Source organism: Camelus bactrianus, chromosome 22 (assembly GCF_048773025.1).
Source record: "Camelus bactrianus isolate YW-2024 breed Bactrian camel chromosome 22, ASM4877302v1, whole genome shotgun sequence".
Taxonomy (NCBI): domain Eukaryota; kingdom Metazoa; phylum Chordata; class Mammalia; order Artiodactyla; family Camelidae; genus Camelus; species Camelus bactrianus.
In genome coordinates this window covers 11,167,619-11,189,679 of record NC_133560.1, presented here as the reverse complement: position 1 = coordinate 11,189,679, position 22,061 = coordinate 11,167,619, and the positions used below count along the sequence as shown (strand labels likewise).

The 22,061-nt window shown below is 41.9% G+C and overlaps 1 protein-coding gene across 7 annotated transcripts in view; it reads right to left on the bottom strand.

The window, feature by feature from the left end:
* The window catches only part of FBXW11 (F-box and WD repeat domain containing 11), a 112,426-nt gene that overhangs the window by 5,843 nt on the left and 84,522 nt on the right, over nt 1–22,061 (bottom strand). For 6 of the 7 annotated variants that reach the window (XM_074350296.1, XM_074350295.1, XM_074350290.1 and 3 more), the window contains 7 exons: nt 16,765–16,902; nt 11,819–11,937; nt 9,893–10,142; nt 7,068–7,186; nt 5,075–5,185; nt 4,165–4,243; nt 2,955–3,140 (listed from right to left, as the gene is read on the bottom strand). In XM_074350296.1, the coding sequence (XP_074206397.1) occupies nt 2,979–3,140; nt 4,165–4,243; nt 5,075–5,185; nt 7,068–7,186; nt 9,893–10,142; nt 11,819–11,937; nt 16,765–16,902 (978 nt within the window). In that variant the 3' untranslated portion in view covers nt 2,955–2,978. The remainder of the gene's footprint in view (nt 1–2,954; nt 3,141–4,164; nt 4,244–5,074; nt 5,186–7,067; nt 7,187–9,892; nt 10,143–11,818; nt 11,938–16,764; nt 16,903–22,061) is intronic. The other variant, XM_074350294.1, reaches the window with a different exon arrangement.

The following is a 22,061-nucleotide window of genomic DNA, read 5'->3' as shown; positions in this document are numbered from 1 at the left end:
ACAATTAAAACCCAATTAAATTCAATTTAAATGTAATTTTAAAATTAGTTCCTAAGTCGCACTGGCCACATTTCAAGAGCTTAAGAGCCAAGTGTGGCTCGTGACGGTGCAGCTGCAGAAAATGTAAACTAGCCCAGCGGGAGGAAGCGGGTCAGGGTTTGCTGAGGCTGCGTGCGATCAGGCTGTGACTACAAAGAGGACAGAAGGGAGCTTGTGGGGGTGATGGAAGAGTTCTTATCTGGACTGTGGAGGAAGCTGCAGGGGTGTATACATTCGTAAAAACTCACCAAATAGTACACTTTAAATGGGTACAATCTGTTTTACAAAAATCATACCTCAATAAGATTGATTAAGAAGCAACAGTGGGCTTAGAGAAGGTGAGGGGGGCGGGGCAGAGGGAGCCGTGCACACGCAGGCACCTGTCTGCACGGAGGAAACAGACCTGGTACCTGACTGCCGCTGAGACAGTCGACTCCAGCTCCTTACTGAGCTGCTATCTTCATGTTTGCAGAAGGGGACTGTATGAATACACTGCAGTTTCGTACACATTTATTTATTTATTTAAGGGCAAATTCTTGTTGGCCCCGGAGAAAGAGCACAAATGTCACGTTGGCCCCGTTGTCACCTGTCCAGCAAGCCTCAGTGAGTGCTCGTAATATGCTGTGTGCTCTATTTGACACCAGGAGCCCCACTGCCTTGTGAGGGAGACACGCAGATAACACATTAAGTCAGAGGGAGTTAAAGGGGTGGAGGTGGGATGGTGGTCTCCACAAAGCCTAAGGGGAGGGAGGTGGTAGAGGTCTGCACTCCTGAAGTGTAACTAGGGAAGGGAAACAGAATTCAGTTTGGTTGGAGCTCTGGAGTTTGGGGAGGGAGGAGTGAGAGACGGTGGGGGAGGACAAAGAAGACAGAAGGTAAGAGTAGAAGCTGGAACCCCTGTTAGCTACTCTTAGTTAAACCTTGATCCTGAAGACAACAGGAAGCTGGGGAAGCAGAGAATGGCAGAGGCAGGGCTAACAGGACCCGAGCTGGCAGCAGGATGAAGGGTGGGCTGAAGAGGGAGAGGAAAAGACCGGAAGGAAACCAGTTTTCATGTGAGGCCATTCCTCCTTCCTTACGGATTTCTTTAGCTTATTGGGAAGGGAGGCTGAGGTGGGGAAGAGAAATCATTCAAGAGATCTTTGCTTCCTTCCTCTGTAATTTCCTATAATTTAATAAACGTAAAAAGTTCACCATGTGAATTTTTCAACTGACTTGTGAAGAATCTATCCAGAGAGAAAGCAGCCAGGGAGATGGCCACTATCACAAGAGACAGTGTGGACACACTAGGACCAGGACCAGGAACTATCTATGGGGCTCACGGGTGTGGCTCGGCTCCTACAGCCGGGGAGACACGGCCAACCCATCATGGCACATGGGGTCCCATAACCCTTCCCAAGGCACTGTTCCAGCCGGTCACCACTGACCAAAGTGCGCTGACACGATGACAAACCGTACTTGCCGTTCCTGATGCAGGGCCTTAGTTTATCACTAATCGAAGGAACAGGGGCGAGCCCAGAGGCCAGCATACGTTTTCTTAAAGGGCCAAATGATTGTACATATTTTAGATGTGGCAGAAAATATGGTTCCTGTTTCAACTATGCAACTCTGCCTCCGAAATACGAAAACAGCCGCAGACAATACATCAACAGACGAGTGAGGCTGCGTTCCAGTAAAAGTACTTATGGGCACTGGAATCTGAATTTTACATAATTTTCATGTGTCCTAAAATAATATTCTTCTCTTAATTTTTTCAAAGTATTTAAAAGTGGAAAAGACTATTCTTAGCTTGCTGTGTTAAGGAAAAAAAAGTCAGGCAGTGGGTCAAATTTGGCCTCTGGCTGTAGTCTGCTGACCCTCGAATAAGACCAGCTTCCTTGGGGAGATCTGTTTATTGGGTCTTACTGGACTCTTCAGTAAGGAGTGTCTGAAAAGATGTCAATTTGGTGATCAAGAGACCAATGGTTCTCTATCTTTACACCAAAAAAAAAAACACCTCACAATTCTATACATGGACTTTTCTTTGTATTTTTAATATTCAATGAGCAGGAAAATCTACAATGATAAAAAGCTACTAAGCATTAAGTAATGTTTTTACATAAATATGAATTTCATTAATCACACAGTCTTTACATACATGTATACATGGTAGCGCAAATACGCACAAACATTCAATCTACAAAGTTCCAGTGTGCACAGAATTCACAGGACCCCTTGCAAAATCCTCAGACCCTTCCAGAGGAACAGGGTCATCAGTTCCAAGGACACAGCCAAGCAAGGCTTCCCACCCCCTAGCTGGACACCCTTAGTAATCAGAACACGCCATCATCGATGCCTATGATGCCTCTGAGCCTTCCTGGAACCGGAGCAAAGGACTTTGCTTCCAGGGCACCTGGTGTGTCTGATGGAGGAAGAACGGGCTTTCGGGGCTCTCTCAACAGGCGCCCTTCCCCGCCTCCTCCTCCAGGGAACGGTGGTGGTGAGTGGACTGTAAAGGCGCCGGGGGTGGGGTGGGGTGGGGATTCTGAGTGTTTGGTTGATGGTGATTTTCTTAAAAATAAAAGACAGAACTGAAAGACAGGAAAGAAAGAGAAAAAGGAGATTCTAACACCCCGAAACAGAATTTGAGGGACTACACTGGTACTGAACTGGTATGACCTGAGAAAACAGTTTTAAAACACAGGAACCACCGTGTCTGCCAACATGAACACCCACAGTAAGCAGGATTCCGATTTAGGCCTGATTCTGATGTGACCATAAAGATCAAACCTTACACTAGACCTCTGCAAAGCTGCTGAATCAAATCAAGACTAAGCACCTCAGTCCCCACCACTGAGAAAGGAGTCCACATCACAAAACCTGCCCAGAGGGAGGGCAAACTCAGTAGCAGAATTCAGAGTGGGGTTAGCACTCACCTGAAACGGGTAAAGTGCAGACTGTTATCTGGAGATGTAAGTGTATGTTCTGGAGGGAGAACGGGTCTCATTCTGGGCACTGGGAGGCACATTTAAGAAATCCCAAATCAAAATTGTGTCATCATGGGAGCTGCTGATGATCTGAAATTCGTCAAACTGTAGCCGAAACACACGTCCAGAATGTTCCTGTGAAACATAACAGCTTGATGAATACAACGAGGCCTTTACAATCTCTGCTGTCTCACCACCAGGGAGTTGGCACAGGCTGAAAAGACAGCCCCTTCACCACGTTTCCTTTACGAGCTTTGTCCGTGACCCCACGAACAGATACTCCGCCTTTCCTTCTAGGCCTTTTCTTTAATTTTGTATCCTAGGTCCTGGCCCGTTAATATGTCAAAAAAGAACAAATATTCGATTGTCTCACAAAGGTAAACAATGATATTTAATACCCATTCTTGATACACTGTAAAAACTAGAACCAGAAGGATACTGTTTTTAACATGACCAAAAATATCTATCTCAAACCACAGCCAACACCAAAATTAACGGTGAAACACCATAAGTATTCCTGTTAAAATCAAGAAGAAAACAAGAATGGCCCTTACTGCATGCTCTAGTCAATGTGAGGACAGACCACATAGAAATGGAAGGCAAAACTACTGAAAATAAGAAAAATGTACCATATTTTTAAACAACAGTCTCTTCAAAAATATAACAAAAGCAAGCAGACTACTAGAAATAACAAGCTTGGTAAAGTTGCTAAAACAAGATTAACATATACAAAATGTATTCTGATATGCTGAGCAGTAACTCACAGAATATAGACTGAGGGGACAGTCCATCATAATCATAGAAAAATGTGCTGTGTTATAAAACATAACACAACCACAGATATCCCTATTAGAAAAATCTCTCAAAAATGCAGAAGGGAAATACTTCACGCTCTCGGAAGAAATCAGGAATGATTTCCAAATGAGGAAGCCCGCTTCCGTATTTTCAGTTGCATTAATACTCCTTAGGAAAGAGCTCACAGAAATATGAGTGTCAAATGTGCTCTGATTTTGAAGAAACAAAATTAACGGAACAGTGCACTTCTCAGAAGGCATGCTGTGAGACACAGCAGCTTTCCAGTGATGGGCCCAGGCAGGTCTACTGCAGGTGGCCCATCGCCGGCACAGGGAAGCACTTAGCTTTTCAACAGATCACATACCACCAACGTGCGCAGACACAACGTGCTTGCTGGGGCTCGGGGGTCTAGAGCAGCTTGCAAGTCCCAAACTTTGATTTTCCTAGAAAGGAAAATAAGATCGTGGTGAGTGGAAAAGTTAACATTTTACGTATCGTCAAGCACTTCCTTAACAGAAAGGAGCGCACGTGAACGGCCTATTTTAAAAGCAAATGGGGCACCTGCTGATGTTTTGACAAGGCATTTAAACCAATTACACTTGATTTTGGAAAAAAATTAGGACCTAACAATTCTCAGAAGTGCTGAAATTGTGAAGAAATATTATTTTAAGGGAGACAAGAAAACAACTTCACATCTTCTAAAATCAACTCCTGACTTGATAATCTGTCACCAAATTCATTAATCAGGGGGCTCTATGGGGCTGAGCAGGTGCTGCTGACAGAAGCGAGGGCTCTCTGTGAAATTCCAAGGATACCTTTCTCCAAACTAAGCAAATGGTGAGAGTTAATAATAGGAGTATGAACAGACCAACTAACCCGTCTGTGAAGTATATATAAGATCATCTTGAAAGGTTTACAGTTGCCATTTGCTCATTTTAAAAGTCATGGGGCTTTTTAAAGAGGATGTGTTCAGTTTATCAAAAGGCAGGGGGATGGGGGGGGGGCCTGGTTTAATTGATGGCTGGGACAAAGAACTGAACTCCCACACAGCTTAAGCTACTCCCTGAGTTTACAATAATGGTGAAAAGCGTAAGCCTAGTTCATCCTGCCGGGCCCAAGGGCCCTCACTTGATCAAGTGGCATAATACGACCTGCCATCCACCGTCACAGAGAACACACCTGGCACGGGACCTGGCCCATACCTAGCTGCTTTAACATATACAGCGCTTACTTTTCCTCTTGATATAGTTATGCCGTGCGTTGGAAACACATACCCATCATAGGCCCCACTGACAATCCTCTTGTTATCAAACCGGATGCATCGGACCAATTCTTCATGTCCCTCTAGGACTCTTAAACAGGCACCACATTCAATATCCCATAGCCTTGAAAGAAAAACAGATCTCTGTAAATCAACTTCCTACACGTGACCCACACTATACCTATGTGATTTTCACTACCCTGGAATTCATTTCTATCTCACTCTCAGTCCACATTATCACATACGAAGACATATACATACATTTACATCATTTGTGTGTGTGTATGTGCGTACGCACACGCATGTTCTTAACTGAAATACAGTCGATTTACAATGTTGTGTTAGTCTCTGGTGTGCAGCATGGTGATTCAGTTATCCCCCTGTGTGTTTTTAAAGAACTAACTTGGGAGGAAGGCTTACTTTTCATTGTATTTCCTTTTATATAGTTTGGAATTTTTACAAATCACAGGCATGTTATTATTATTAAAATAAGACCAACAAACAAAAAATTTCAATTCTTTTTAGTTACTAGGCATTCTCTTGATGTCTGAGTTGATTAAACCAAGTAGCCAAATGGTCTAGGGAGGACTTTTCTGGGGGAGATAGGGGTTGCAGGCTGTAAAGAATAAAAATCACATGAGTGTGGAAGAGGTAACAGACACAGCCCGGGGAGCAGGCGTCCATTCCAGGCACTTCCAGCCTGGAGGCCATGAGGCCCACTGAAGTTAGAACTGGCAGACCAGCATGGCGGTCTCCCCTCCTGATGAGGCTCAGGGGTACCCCCTCCTACGTACACACTGCACACTAGGGTTGTCTAGGTCACAAGGTCAGAGGGGGAGTCTCTCTTGAGGTATACACAGTGTCTTAGACATATAAACCCACTGACTACCCCCAGCCCTTTTCTCTGTATATGATTTATAAAACAACTCTGAAAATAGAGACTTTTCCCCTTTTTTTTTCTATTACCATTGATTTATCTACATTATTTGCAAAAAACCTCCCCAAAAAATCACAGCAAACTAAGATGTGCAAAACAAAATTAGCAAACTAATTCTGTAATGACTTTTTCCTGGCCTCTCCACCAGGAGCTCCTATCATATATCCAATGAACCTTGTACCACAGCCACCCCAGGCAAACCCCGTCAGGGTCAATGACGATGGCTTCTCAAATCTACTGTGAACAGAGCCACCCAGCACTATGACTTCAAAGTGCCTCCCCCCTATAAGCTGTACAACAACACACGTTATTTTGTAAAAACTCAAAGAGATTCCAAAGCATGAAGAATACAACAGAACCAAGATTCAAGTTCTCAGCTGACTTTTATGGTATCTTAAAACTCAAAATGATAAAGAAGCCTTTCGGCAGTGACAACTATATTGTGGTCGTTTGCTATCTTTCTTTTAAAAAAAAAATAATCTTGAACCCAATACTTATTTTGCCTAAACAAGCAATTTGGTTATAAAAAAAAAAGCTACTAGCATAAGTTGGGACATTGGAAAAATGACTTGGGATAATTAGACACTTAAGGGAAGTTCTTAGTAAGATAAAGTGTTTAAGGATAGTCATAGTTATTAGCAAGAAAGGACACTGAGTGCTGGCAAGAAAAAAGGGAGATAAAATAAATGATCAAACAGGACTTGATGGCAGCGTTGGGAAAGGTAACCAGAGTACATGCCCATCTGTCAGGGAGAGAGCCGGGAGCTCCCAGGGAAGGGAAAGTAGACAGTCAGGCTGGAGTGCCCTCTGCTCTGAGGTGTCATGGTCATAAGTGATCCTGGGTGGAGCTGAGGTTTCTAAGACTCTGTGTACTGAAGGAATCCGGGAAGAACACCCAGGGCATACACAGATCACCCACTTTAGTATGCCGAGACAAATAAATTAATAAATGTTACCTTAAGTTTCTTATCTGAAGCAGCCCTTGAAATGTGAGTCTTGTGAGCATTCGGACTGGGAGATGAGTTCACATTCATGCAAAAAGGAGCCCAGCACACCAACTTCTACCCACCTTATGGTATTATCTGATGATCCACTAACAACCAGCCGATCCCTGTACTGGAGACAGGCAATGCCTCGCTTGTGCCCATTCAGAGTACGAACAAATTCACAGGTGCTCGTGCTCCAGACCTGCACAACAAATCAGCAATATTTTTAAGAATGAATGCAGAGAAGTCCTCTCACAATATATCTTAAAAAAAAAAAATTCAGAACTTCTAAGAATGACCAAAATACTTGATTATGAAGTATGCTGGGGAGGCTGGGGAACAGACTGGCCAGCATAAAGTTTTCTTAGCTGCTGAGTGATAAAACTGGAATGAAATACAGAGGGGAGTTGTGAAGTCTCCAAGCCTTGAGATCTTCACAAAGAGAACATCTCCTGGATGGTTCAGACACTCATCTGCCCAGAGGGAAGAGTCCAGGCCAGATTTTATGTTTTTATGCCAGCTGACATGTCAAACCCAATACAACGTGATGTGAAAAGGCTTCACCTTTCACACCCTCCTCTTTTCCAGCACAGTTTCTTGAACAGCTCAATTTGTTTTGACACATCACTCCTAATATTATGTATGTGGAATAAACAATTCCTCTTTTGTGAAACTGTCTGTAAGACTTAGATGTTAATAGACACACTTTAGTCACGCCAAATAAGGAGACATAAAGCTATCAACGTGTCCTGAGTTATTTTATTGGCTCCATTTGCAGCTCAATGGGGTAACTAGATATCCAGAGACGGAAGAATGAAGTTGGAGCCCTACCTCATGCAGTATACAAAAATTAACTCAAAATGGATCGATGACCTAAATGTAAGAATGGAAACTATTAAACTTTTAGAAAAAAACATGAGTCTTTGTGACCTTGGACTAGGCAATGGCTTCTTACACATGACAATGAAAGCACAAGTAACAAAAAAAAAAAATCTGTAAATTGGACTTCATCCTCAAAGTTAAAATTATTTGTGTTTCAGAGAACACTGTCAAGAAAGAGAAAAAACAATCCATGGGAAGAGAATATTTGCAAATCACTTATCTGATAAGGGATTTGTAGCCAGAATATATAAAGAACTCCCGCAGCTAAACAATAAAAGACAAATAGCCCAAGTTTTCCAATGAACAAAAGATTTAAATAGATGTTTCCTCTAAGAAGATTTTAAAAATAGGCAATAAACACATGAAAAGATGCTCAACATCATTAGTCATCAGGGAAATGGAAAGCAAAACCAGAGAGATACCACTAAACACCATAAGGATGGCCATAAGAGACAGAGACAGACAGACAGACAGACAGACAGACACACACACACACACACACACACACACACACACGCATTAGCAAGGAGATGGAGTAATATTTTGGGCCGGTATTATGCAACATCTATTTTGTAATAAGGCCCAAACCCTCCTGACTTCCAGGCATTGGTCTTGTACAAATTGGAGTGACTGAGCCGTGAGTGAGTTACCACAAACAGATTCTAATTTCCCAGCTTCCAGACTACCCCATCTAAAGTTTAATGCTATCAGCTCTGTGATCTGTGAGGCTAGATACTGGACTGCTGGCCAGTGCAGGTCATAAAAGCCTGTACATTGTTGGTGGGATTGGAGAATGGTGCAGTCATTCTGGAAAACAGCTTGGCAGTTCCTCAAAATGTTCAACAGAGGGTTACCATCCAAGAGAATTAAAAATATATGTACAGGCAAACATTTGTACACAAATATTTACAGCAGCATTATTTATAACAGACAGAAAGTACAAACAACCAAAACGTCCATGAACTGATGAGTGGATAAGCAAAACGCGGCACCACCACACAGGGAACTGTATTCAGTCATCACAAGGAACGAAGACGCACTGGTTCACGCTACAGTGTGCGCAGATGAACTCTGAAAACGCTGCACTAAGTGAAGGAAGCCAGACACAGAAGGTCACGTATTACATGATTACACCCACTAGAAATGTCTACAACAGGCAAATCCACAGACAGAACGTAGATCAGTGACCGCCAGGGACCAGGGGGAGAGAATAGGGGTTTGACTGCTAATGGGTATGGTTTTTTCAGAGGGTGAGGACAATGTTTTGAAACTAGCGATGGCTATGCCACATTGTAAAGATACTAAAAACCACTGAATAACAGGCTTTAAAATGATGAATGTTGCAGTATATGAATTATATCTCAATAAGGCTTTTATAAAAATATGAGGAAAGCTAAAATTTTTGAAAGTTAACTTGGATACTGGAATCAGAACTGAATTTACCATATCCTGTGGGTCACTCTGGACTACAACGCTTTGTCACATATCTGCCTCACACCACATAATGAGCTCCCTGAAGGCAGGGACATGTCTTGTTCATCATTGTATCTCCAGCATCCAGCCCAGAGTCTATGGCACGGTGGGCTCTCAAAATTAGGTGAAAAAAAAAAAAAAAAAAAATCAAACCTCGACTCCACCACCAAGCAGCTGTGGCTTCCAGCACGGTCCTTCACTCTCTGAGCCACATCTGTAAAATGTGGCTCAACAGAGTGCTGGGAGGGTGGACTGAGGCAGCGATGGAAAGCTTCTAGCACATGGTACATGTTCCATAGGTTAATTCTCTTCCCCTTAGAAAGGCTATTAACAACGTCATTTCATGAAACAGGAGACTGCTCTCTGTCCTGAGCCCATGACCCTTTCCTCCTACCTTGCCTGTGACTCTAGGAGCGTATAGAACGGGGTGCCTCATAAGCACAGAGGAGAATAAAGACCTTGCCAGAGGCCAGGTTGGTATAAGCCACCTCTGCTCTCTCTACGTTCTTAAAGGGCTGGGAACAAGCAGAGCTATGAATGCAGGCACACTTACTTTGATGGTCCTGTCACCAGAGGCAGACACAATGTACTTATCATCAAAGTCTACTACATTGACAGCAGCACGGTGGCCAACCAGGACACGGCGTAAAGTGATATCGGTGGCAGAAGCCATGTCCCACACTGCAATGGAGCGGTCCTTGGAACAGGTCACCATCAGCCCATTGCTGAAGCGTAAGTGCAGTACAGCCTCGTTGTGGTGGATCAACGTGTTCAGAACTTCGCCCGTGTTCACATCCCAGACTCTAGAGGAAACAGAAAAGCACAACACTTCATTATCAAGACAACCAGGAAAAGATTCTGGCATCTGAGCTGGGGGCCCATTCTTAGCAGCAGGCTGGGGAGGTGTGGCCATTACGTGTATCTGGTGATTAGGGTCTGACACTAAGCTTAAAAGAAGCCCCCAGAAGCAATTTCTCTATTTGGGAAGAGATGTCGAGATGGCTTCAAGAGAGAAGGCCAACTGCAGCTCTGCCCAGGTTTAGGTGTATTAAACAGCCAGGTATTCAGGGATGGTGTCTGCAGGCTGATGGCAAAAAAAAAATGACTCAAGTAAGTGGGCTTTGCGCTGAGTTTGAGATGACACGGGAGGAAAGCCTGGTGGCTGGGTTCTAGGCTTTAAGGTCCCTTTTGACCTCTGACGGCTTTTGAGTCCACTATTTATCCACTGCAAACTGGAGACTAAGTCACGGAGTCTCGTTAATCACCACACCCATCTATTTGCCCAACTAGTTTACGGACAGAGCCAGCATCTCCCAACTGCTTTATCCTTGAGATACAGTGCTCTCAGGGGCACCCCTTTCACATTACAGCTTTTCTGTAACCCCAATCTCCGAAGGGGACAGAGCAGAGCAGGAAAGACTCAGGCTTCTAAGGCTGAGACAGGATCTACAGCGGAAGTAGCAGCCTGGAAGCACTGAGTCAGGGAAAGGATACCAGGCGTGCTGGTGACTATTTCAATCTTTTAGGTGTGCCCGTAAAATAATCCTCTTCAAGTCTCTGACTCACCCCAGAAGAGGCATTTCCTCTCCCTCCACATGTCATGTCTTCCTAAGTTACCAGCAGTCCAGCTGAGGCCTTACTGCATTATCTCCAGGCTCTGGTGAACTCATCACTACACCAAAACCCAAAGCCATCTGGTGTGGAAAAATGTCCTTGTCCCAGTGGCTTAGGAGTGGATCCCGTTAATGTTTCCTTTCTACTCTCTCAGCTCCCAACCAGCAGTCGTGGCTTCCCTTCAGCCAGAAAACACTGCTGTTTCCATCCTCATCACTCTGCCCCTGGGGTGGCATCTGAAAACTGGTGTCTGCATTACTGGAAAAGCTACATAGTATCAAGACAGCCTTAAATGATATAAATTCAAGGTTCAAAACTAACTATGTGACTCTGAGTAAATTATTTAAACTCTCTGGCCTCCAGTTTCTCAATGCTACATCTATATAAAAAAAGAAGACACTATTTACCTACTTAGAAAGGTTGATGTGAGAATTCAATAGGGTGACCTACAGAACACCTGGCACATTATCTGTGTCCCTCCAAAGCTTCTGCAAACAACTGCTTCTGATTCTTGCAGTGCCTGCAGGCCACTGCCCACCACGCTCTTAGGACATCTGCCTCCTCCCTCACCCCTCTGGAGCACGGTCCCCTGGGAGAGACAGCCTACTGCTAGGTAATGTGCTTTTACAGGAAAGCAGGTTGCCGTCTCATTCCAATGTATGACGATGGGAATAGGACCTACTTAACAAGTTAGCTTTCCTGCCTACTTTGCTCAAATGCACCTGCACCAAAAGTGGTTCTGAAATAAAGCATACAACAAAAACATCTGCAGAGTATGTGTGTGCTCTTGTGCAGAAGAGGGCGTGAATCTCAGTCTCCTCGTGGAAGGCATACAAGCTCAGACCTGCGAAGCCAGATCACTCACCTCACTGTGGAGTCTGAAGAGCCAGTCACAATGACCCGTTCATCATACTGCAGACAAAGGACAGAGCCAGTGTGTCCCGTTAACACCTTCAAACATTCCAAGCTGGTTTTATCCCAAATCTATTGAGACAAGATCAACCATAAACAGTAACTTAGTATATCACATTCTGACAAATGTTTTTGTGTCATCTTATTCTCTGAATCATAAAACGAAACAAACCTGTTACAGTAAACAAGAGCAATAAACATCAAACAGGTGGTAAACAACAAAAGGGGAAGAGGCAATACTGAATCACTTCCAGAACAAATGTACTTTTTTGTTTACTTTGTCCCCATAACTACTCTACCCATTACACTTAACAGCCTTATGAAGAGAATTCTTAAATAAACTCTATGAAAAGAGTTGGCTTACCCTCTGGAAAACAATGTGATGGTATTTATTAAGAGCCTTTAAAAATGCATGCCCCTTAACCCATTACATTTGTTTACAAAAATTTTTAAATAAAAAATGTTCAGCATCTCAGAAAAATTTCAAAGTAAACTAGGAAGAGTTTTTTAATGAGAAAGTATAACGCTTTATTGCAGTTGCAGTTTTTAAGAATCAGAAGAAAAATTATCTATATAGTGACATAAGCACTAAGTATTTAAAAACAGATTAAAAAGAAGTAAAATGTTGACAGTTGTTGGTTTTGTACTGAGTGCTGTTTTCCCTTCTTTTGATCTTCCCAGTGTTTTCCAAGTTTTTAATACTGTCCGCCTATAATGAGGAGGGGGGAGTTGATTTTTTTCGAAGACTGTGTTGTTAAAAAATACATTCTGTGAACCTATTTCTTCCCTTGTAAAATACTACTATCATAATTTGCAGTGTCCCTGAAGTTTACTACAAATGGCCGAGACGTTACAAGCACTGCGGTCAGTTAAGTGCCTTCCTATAAAAGCAGGGCTTGCTTCTCACTTCTGACCCGGCAGAACCACAGTTATTTTGGAAGCGTGATCAGTTCATCAAGGACCGGAGCAGAACCAAACACAAAAAGCTCCCAACCACTGGTCTAGAGGAGCCCTCTAAAGGGTAGTTCTGCTCCTCTGTTCCACACCTCGTAAACCAAATGCAGGCCTAATTTAGGAAAGGGTGTGCCTCCATTAAAGAGAATTCTTTGGAAACGCACCCAGCGTAAGTGAAATGCAGCCCATGGCCAGCCTATGCTTTGACAAGGTCCTTATAAACCATTCATATCTATTCCTTAAAGGAGAGATGTCAAAATTAAATAGTAACACATGTCACTCTTTCCAGAGCATATCTGTGGCCACAGGTTAGGGCTGTCAATAAGTATTACACAAAAAGAGAGTTCCGTGGTCGGTGTATTTTAGAAGTTGGAAAACTCTGGGTGTCTCTACTGCAGACCTTCTCAGAGCCTTTACATGTTACTATACCCTGTAGATTTCTAAGAAGGGGACACAGCATATAGTGTTTTCTAAATTTCTTTGAAGGGAATTATTCTTCAAAGCAATATCCTTTAGATTCACCTCCACAGAATACCTTTTGGGAAACACCATCATACATACAGAAAATCAACAAACCAGTTTCTTTACATTATATTCTGTAATCCAGAGTAGTTTTCTGCCCTAGTTATTGGAATTACTGAAATGCTACTATTTCATATTTATTTTTTAAAACAAAAAAAAACAAACAAGCAAAATACTCTTTAACTCACCTAAAATCAAATAATACGAAAAACAGGGCCAAGGTGGAGAAAGCTCACTACAACCTACCCTCCCGGTTGACTGTAACTAAAAACTCTACAGAAAAAAATACAAAAACAACTAGCTGAGGACTCTGAAAACTGGGAAGGGCGGGGCAGCAGGGAGAAAGCAAATACATCATGGCAAGGGGTAAAAATTTGGAGACGTGATCCACATGGGGTGAGTTTACCATTCTTTCTGTCTGTTGTTTTCTCGTTTCCTTTTTTTGTGGTTTTGACCCAAAGGTTGGTCCAAACCAGGGAGATGCACTGTGAAATAGCACAGGGAGCTAAAATCTGAGAAACCACTCTTTGGGGACAGAAAGGCTAGAAAAGGGATCCTTGGGGGCCAAAGAATGTGTGAACCACCTTATTTTTTTTCTCTTTTCTCACATGGCTTTGATCCAAGGACAAGCCCAGTCATGGAGATGCACTGCTGAGCAGTGGCACAGGTAACTAAAATTCCAAGAGAAACCTCACTTTTCTGGCCAGAGTAAAAGGAAGAAAGGATCCTTGTGGGCTGTAGAGACTTAGAAAAATCCAAAAGAGGAAAGAGTTGGGGGAAAAAAGGCTCCCCTAATTCTATATGAGAATCCAGACAACAGATGACTTGGACTTGCCCTTAAGCAGTGCACAGACAGGGCAGACTGAACCAGCACAGCAAAGGCTATAGAAAAGTGACCTGATATTTAAACCCCTGCTGAAGTCTCTGACTAACCTCTGAACAGTGCAAGCTCAAGACAGACCCAAAGTAGCATGACAAAGACTTTGAACAGCAGAAAAGAGATTAGAATCAAACTGCCTAACTAGGCTGACCACTTGCTTAAAAATATACTCACCCATACATATTCTCCAGAGAATTATAACAGGATCCACAGTCTTTATAATATACATCCACAATGTCTAAGATACAATCCGAAGTTATTTGACACACAAAGGCCAAGAAAAGTGATCAATTCTCAGGGGAATGGACAATCAACAAATGACAAGCTGGAGACTACCCAAATGTTGTCATGGTCAAAAACTTCAAAGCAATTATTGTAACTATACTTCATAAGGTAAAGATAAACACACCTCATGTGGATGCAAGGAGAGAAGCTCTCAGCAGAGAAACAGAAACTATAAAATACAGTATCTGAAATTTAAAAATTCAATCAATGGGGGAAGATACAGAACAGAGATAAAAAATTCAGTCCACTTGAAGACAGATCAATAGAGATTATCCAAAAAGAGAGGGAAAAAAGATTACAAAAAAGTAAGACAATATCAATATTTATGTAATTAAGAGTCTCAGAAGGAAAGGAGAAAGAAATTGGTGCGAAAAAAAAAAAAAAACTGAAAAAATAATGGCCCAAACTTCTGAAGTTTGGTGAGTGAAAGACATAAATTTACAGATTCAAAAGGCTCAGTCAAAGACTTCTTAGATACGACATCAAAAGCATGAGCCGGGGGGGGAGGGTATAGCTCAAGTGGTAGAGTGCATGCTTAGCATGCACAAGGTCCTGGGTTCAATTCCCAGTACCTCCTCCAAAAAATAAATAACTAAATCTAATTACCTCCCCTCCAAAAAATAAAAAATAAAAAAATTAAAATTAAAAAAAATTAAAAAAAAAAAGCATGAGCCATAAAAGAAAACAACAGCAAACTTCATCAAAATTAAAATCTTCTGCTCTACAAAAGACATCATCGAGAAACAAAAAGACAAGTCATGAGCTGGAAGAAAATATGGGCAAAACATATATAAAAAAGGTGTTGTTTCCAGAATATATAAAGAACTCTCAAAATCCAATAATATGAAAACCCATTTTAAAATTAGGGAAAAGATCTAAATAGAAGCATCACCAATAAATACACAGATGGCAAATACATGTGAAAAAATGTTCGTTGTCACTGGAGAAATGTAACTTTAAATCAAAATGAGGTATGCTAGATATTTATTCAAATGGCTAATATCCAAAAAAACAAAAACAACAACAAAAAACACCCAACCCTGAGACTACAAGGGCTGATTAGGAGCAGAACAAAAGGAACTCTCATACAAGTGGGTCATAAAGAGCCACTTTTAAAAAAACAGCTTGGCAATTTCTTAACACGTAAAACACATACTTACCATATGAGTCAGCAATCTCACTCCTAGGTTTTTACCCAAGTGAAATGAAAACCTACGTTCTCACAAAAATTTGCATGCATAGGTTTACAGTGGCTTTATTCATAACTGTGAAAAACTGGAAACACAAACGTCCTTCGATAGGTAACTGGATAAGCACACTGTGGTATAACCATAAAATGGAATACGACTCAGTAACAAAAAAGAATCAACCATTGCTAAATGCAACAATGTAAAAGAATCCCAAAGGCACAATGCAAAGTACACAAAGCCAGACTCAAAAGCCTACATGCTGTGTGAGTCCATTTATAGGACATTCTTGAAAAGGCAAAATTATAGGGACAGAAAAGATCACTGGTTGCCAGGGCCTGGGGGCAGGAAATGGGCAGTAAACACAAAGAAGCAGGACAAAAGAATTTGGGGGATGATGGAACTGTTCTGGATCTTGATTATTGTTACAGTTATACAATTCCCTGTGCTTGTCAGAACTCACAGAATTTTATACCAGGAGTGAATTGACCTGGATGTAAATTAAAGCTAAAGGTAAACAAACAAACAAACAAACAAAACCCCACAATGTTTTCTTAAATATGAGACAATTTAAGCTACAAACAATGTGAAACAAAATCTGTTAGAGCTATCAAACATTAAACCAAGAGAAATGATCCAGTTTATCTACTACTGAAAAGTGAATAAAAACAATATAAATTGCTCTGTCATTCTTCTGTGTTATCACCTGAGCTTTTCACAGAAACCATAAAAGGCAACGAGTGTGATTTACAGGCTAGCAAGCGTCATCAGCCAGCAGAGCGATCAAGGGCCCTGGGATACTGAGGTGTTTTCTCTTTGCACCTGAACCCAGAACACAGAATTTGAGTGTGCTTAGAGAAGGATAAGAAGTGAGGCAACCCAGAGGTCTGGTGTTAGGACGGGGAGATGCTCTGGCTCCGGGTCTTTAGAACCACACAGAGAGCTGCCAAGGTTGAGAGGAACAGAGGAACATTTTCCTCCAATCTGGAGGAAATGGAGAGATTGTTACATCTAGTATCTAACACGTAACTACAATTCTAAAAATAATACATAGAAGATGCAGTCATTCACCTTAATAGAATTATCCCGCAGGCCACTGATAATTTTCTCATCATCATACTGTAAACAGTAGACACCTTTACTATTTTCAGAGCGGCACTGAATCCTCTGCAAGTTGTGTCGTCCACACCGCCAGTTAGATTCTATAGTCTAAGGGGAAAAGGAGGCAACAGATGAGTTTTTGTGAATCAACTATTCTATCAGGGTTCAGGCTTTGGCACTGCTTTCAGAAAACAGCATACCACTGATACTCCATCTTGGTTTGCATAACTGTCTGTGGATAGGAATCACACTCTCTTCCAAGTAAGACATTAGCCCAACAATGTTTTTCCTCAAATGTTCCCTGCCCGTCTGGCAACTGACATAGGATTTCCAATGAGTTTGGGTTGGGTTTGAAAAAAATGGCCTAGACAGAATCCAATATGTTTAAAGAATGCCATTTGCACCCAAAACATACAAATAAATAGTAACTCATTGGGTCACTCTCTATTGCCAATTAAAATATTTGGCAGAAGACCACCACTAACATTAGGCATATACTGACAATCTGTGTATCCATCCAAAGCATTGTCTTGATCATTGAGAAAAGATATTGACAACTACTACATGCCAATTACTATAGAAAGAATTTTGTTGCCCATTTTTAATCTTCCACCAGCCTGAAGCTCCTTTAGAGTAAGAATGGCACATTTCGGCCCTGGATTCTCATTCTTACATCATCCGTGCAACACCTACTGAGATGGCAGGTACCGGCTGTGCTGGGCACGGGGGTTTAGATCAAGAGGAAGCATACTACTTTCATAGGATGCACCCTGCAATACCTAGGCACACAGCAACTAGAAGTGGATATACTCTAAACATAGGTTTATTTGGTGAAGTGATCCATGCATTAACCCTGGAAGAAAGTTTTTATCATCTCTTTTTACAAACAAGGAAACAGTGCAACCTGCCTGGAGCCATAGACCTAGTAACTGGTTGAGTTAGAAATCACACTCAGTTCTTCCTGACTCTGAGTCTATGTTTTTTCTAGTAAAATACACAGTGTCTATAAAGAAAATGTAGTCTTAGCTATCAAGGCAGTCAACACAGAACACAAAAAGATCAATAACTCCAGATAAAACATCATTAACAAATGAGTGATTAAAAACTGTAAATGCTGCAGGACTTAAGGGATCTTAAACAGCGCTATGGCCTGAGACCAGTGGGCAAAGTTTAATGAGGAAGTGGGTCACGCCCAGAGCACAAGACCTAACCTCTGGTAGTGGATGTTACAGATTTTCAGGATCAAAAGATATAACGTTTCCACTAAGAACAAAGTGTCACTTCCTGATACTTGAAACCAGGGGAGGACAGGGACCACAGTAATTGGCTACACCTGAGTTCAGAATCTACTTCAAAAGACCTATCTGAGTAGCTAAAAGTTTAATTAGTTGTTTTGCTGAAGAAAGGAGGTAAATCTCACCTTTATTCACGATAAGCACTTAATTACTGGGTTTGCTGACATCTAACAAACCATACATCCAAGGCAATGTGCTTCTGTGTGCTCTAAAATGTTAAAATTTACTGAATGTTACGTGCCAGGTACTATGCTTCCACAACACTACGCTATGTGTTTTATATATTTTATAGTTAATTTAATCACCACAACTCTGAAGCCAAAATTATTGTCCCCATTTTACAGGAAAGAAATGGAGGACTGGAGACACTGATACATACATGCTTAAAGAGGAGAATCTTTCCTCATCTGTGGCCTCAGTACTTAGCACAGGAGCCTGGAAATGTAATTCCTGTCCTCAAAGAGCTCCCATATATAGCCTTGAGAAGGCAGGATCACATACTTCTCGCACCCAGGGGGTGCAGAGCGGCACCATGGAGATGCCAGGAGTGAGGAGTTGCTCATCTGTCCTTCTGCCACCAAGTCAGAGCTTCTCAGCCAGCAGCAGCATCTCTAGTGAGTTTGTAAAATGTCAGACACAAAACCACATTTCAAAACAAACAAATTTAAAAAAAAATTCACCCCACTGCTGCTACCACTATCAAGGTAGACAGCAGATCTTTCTATATAAACAATTTTTTAAAAGGGGACCCGGAATACAAAGAATGCTTGGACTCATTTAGAGAAAGAATTTATTTTTAGGTAGTGACTGTGCCACCTTAGCATGCTAATAAGCGTACCAGGAGAAACACTGACTTAGGAGGCAGACCTACCGGTAACAAGCCTTCTTCATTTCATGGCCAGTGACTCTTGGCCGTGGTTACCAACATTCAGGCCACACCCTGCCAGGGCCCAGAGAGTTGCTGCTGAATGTCATTCCACATAAATCCAAAACATCACAAAGATGAATCCATAATATGTCTTATCTATGTATCAGGTGTTATTTAAAAAGTCATCTACCTGCTCTTAGTTTTAAAATATACACAACTGCTTTAAAATATTGAATCAGTAAGTAGCTCTGCTCCTCTGTATATTGCAATGAATAGAAAAAGCACATTTACTATCACATGGGAGTTTGAAAAAAAATTTTTTTAACTTAGAGTGGGTGGAGGAATCCCCATAGAAAAATGAATTTCCAACATGCTCTCCCACTATTCTAAAATGTTTTCTAAAGCCAGGTGACTTGGTTATGTTCTTCTACTGTACCTAACACCCTGAGGACACAGCAGAGAGGAGCTGGGGAAGGCAATACCGTCAGCCTGGGACACACCCAGCCCCTGAGATGCCTGGACAGAGCACACCACCCAACATGAAAGGCTGGGCCATCCCCTCTATCTCCAACCCTCAAACAAGAGCCAGAGGCCAGGACCTCTTGAAAGCTCGGCTAGATAACAGGCTTTCATTCTAAGCCAAATGGAAGCTAGGAAATGGCTTAGCTTCTCAACACTCAGAAAGAGCCTAATATTTGAAAATACACTTCTGAATTTTGAAAGAAAAAGCTTGCCAAATAATTTTTAATGGGTCATTTTAGGAAGTTTCCACCTAGGGCTGTTTTAAAACTTATTAGGTTCATGAATCCCAAAACAAGGGTAGCTTGTTTCAAAATGCCAGGAAAGCAACACTACACCAGAACAGGGAGCCGACTGCTTTGTTGCACACCGACCCTGTATAATTCCTGAGACCTCACTCTTCTCAATTCTCAAGGCCACCCACAAAAGCAAGCAACACTTCCTGCTGACTACGCCTGCCCAAAGTACTACCTACCACCATACTTGACGATCTCAACCCTTATTAGAATGCTTATATAAGCCAGGTCTTTTTCAGAAAAACTAGACCTTTAAAAGTGGAAGGCAGCCCATTGTGGTAGAAAATACCTAGGCCAATTAGCAGCTTTGGCAAATGACTTGAACTGTCTGAGCTGCAGTTTCCTCCTCTGTAGAAATGGAAAAAATAATACATACTTCCTCAGATCTGCTGGAAGGATCAGAGATGACATATGACAAGTGCCCACGACAGCACCTGCAAATGGCAGCAGTGATGCTCGTCCTTGTCTGTGGACAGCACTGACCAGGAGGAGTAGGCTGTGACCAAAAAAACCTCACCAAATTGCCAGGAACTGCTGTCTCAGCCTAGGCTGATCTTCAGTGCTGATGGCCCTGGGCCCTCCCCATCCATTTCCAGGAAGGGGCTCAGCCTTCACATGCAATTCAATGGTTAGCTTCACTTCAGCAGCAAGAATAAAGGGCACACACAGGTGCACCTCTTTAACTATGCAGATACCTGCCATTTCGCTTACACATCATGTGGTGTGGCTACTGTAGAGGAATATTTCATGTTTTTGAGAACTTGTAAAATCCCCTTACCCTGTGCAAATTTTCAAAATACTGGGAAAGTAGCCATGATACACAGAGTATACAGCAGCATTTAAATTGGCAATAGAGTGAAAACAGATGTCTGAGTATGGAGAATAACATTATTTTTAGAAGCCTAAACACAACTGGGTGGGTGGGCAAGTTTTAGCATTTTCTGGTTAGAACAATGTTAATATCAAGTTTGCAAACCACAAAAAAGCTCCCCACTTTCCCTGAATAAAATGTGGTTTATTAAAAGGTGCGATACAACACACCATCATTCTACCAGTGTTCTGTTCCAAGGAGACTGCTTCAAAAGTTTTAATCCAGTGAATAAAAAGAAGAAAAAGGCATATTACATGAAAGAGTTTGCCACCACTCTGAGATGCAAAAGAGAAAAATCCAAGTTCAGGACATCAGAACTCTGTCTAATTAACAATACCTATCTCTGTTGAGGGACACTTGGAGGCACGGTAGGCTGAAATGGGCTTTGGACTAGAGTCTCAGGTTAGACAATCTGAAGATTAAATTAAATCACTGTCGCAAAATACCTAACAGTGAGCTTCCCCATTAATGATAATGATGATAATGATGGTAACAATTGAGACTCTAGATAGCAAAGGAAATATGGCTTCTGCTTTTAGGAATGTGCCTCAGGTTTTCCAGGAATTCCTTCTCAATTCAGAGGCACTCTAAACCCTTTCTCTCTCTCCTTCTCTCTCTGTGTGTGGCAAGAATACCCATGAGAGATGAACCTTTGCAGAAAGCTAAGAACTCCTATTTATTCTCTCCAGACTTCATTTCTCACATTCTCATTTCCTGAATAATAGGGGTTGGCCACACTAAGTCAGGTTCCCTACTTTTTTTCTTAAAAGTTAGCCAATTCCTGTTGGGTCAGTGCAGAGGGCCAAGGTCATCTGCTAGCCAGAGCCAAATATGGAAATGGATGGATGACAGGGGCAGCACATGAACCAGAGCTGTCAAGGCAGAGCAAGAAGGTGAGAAAGCAAAAAGTGCTGCGAACTGGCAACCCTGCAAAGTATATGGAGAAAAAACACAGACACTCCAAAGCCGTGTGCAGGCAACTACGGAGGGGGACAAAAACATCCACTTCATGCTCAGAGTGCAATGTATCTTTTGGCAACAGGCTTAAAACCCTTTAAAGCACTATTACCTTTCCCATAACTGTACTAAAACACAGCCAACTAATCTTATCTTAACTCAAACCCCTTTTTCAACTAAAAGTCAAGGACACTGAGTACTCACGCAATTGGAGAAAGATGAGAAGATCACCTTGAAAAGTCTGCGGGCATATAACAACATACCTCTTTCTCCTGCACTTCTTGAATTTTCTACTTTGAAAATGACAAACAACAACTCTAAGCCTAGAGCTAAACAGACCTCAGTTAAAATCCCTCTCTTCTACTTAACTATGTAGGAAGTTCTAAAACTTCTTAGCCTCAGTTTCCCCTTCTTACAGACATGTCCCTTGTTGTCAGAATTCAAGGCAATCATCTACAAAA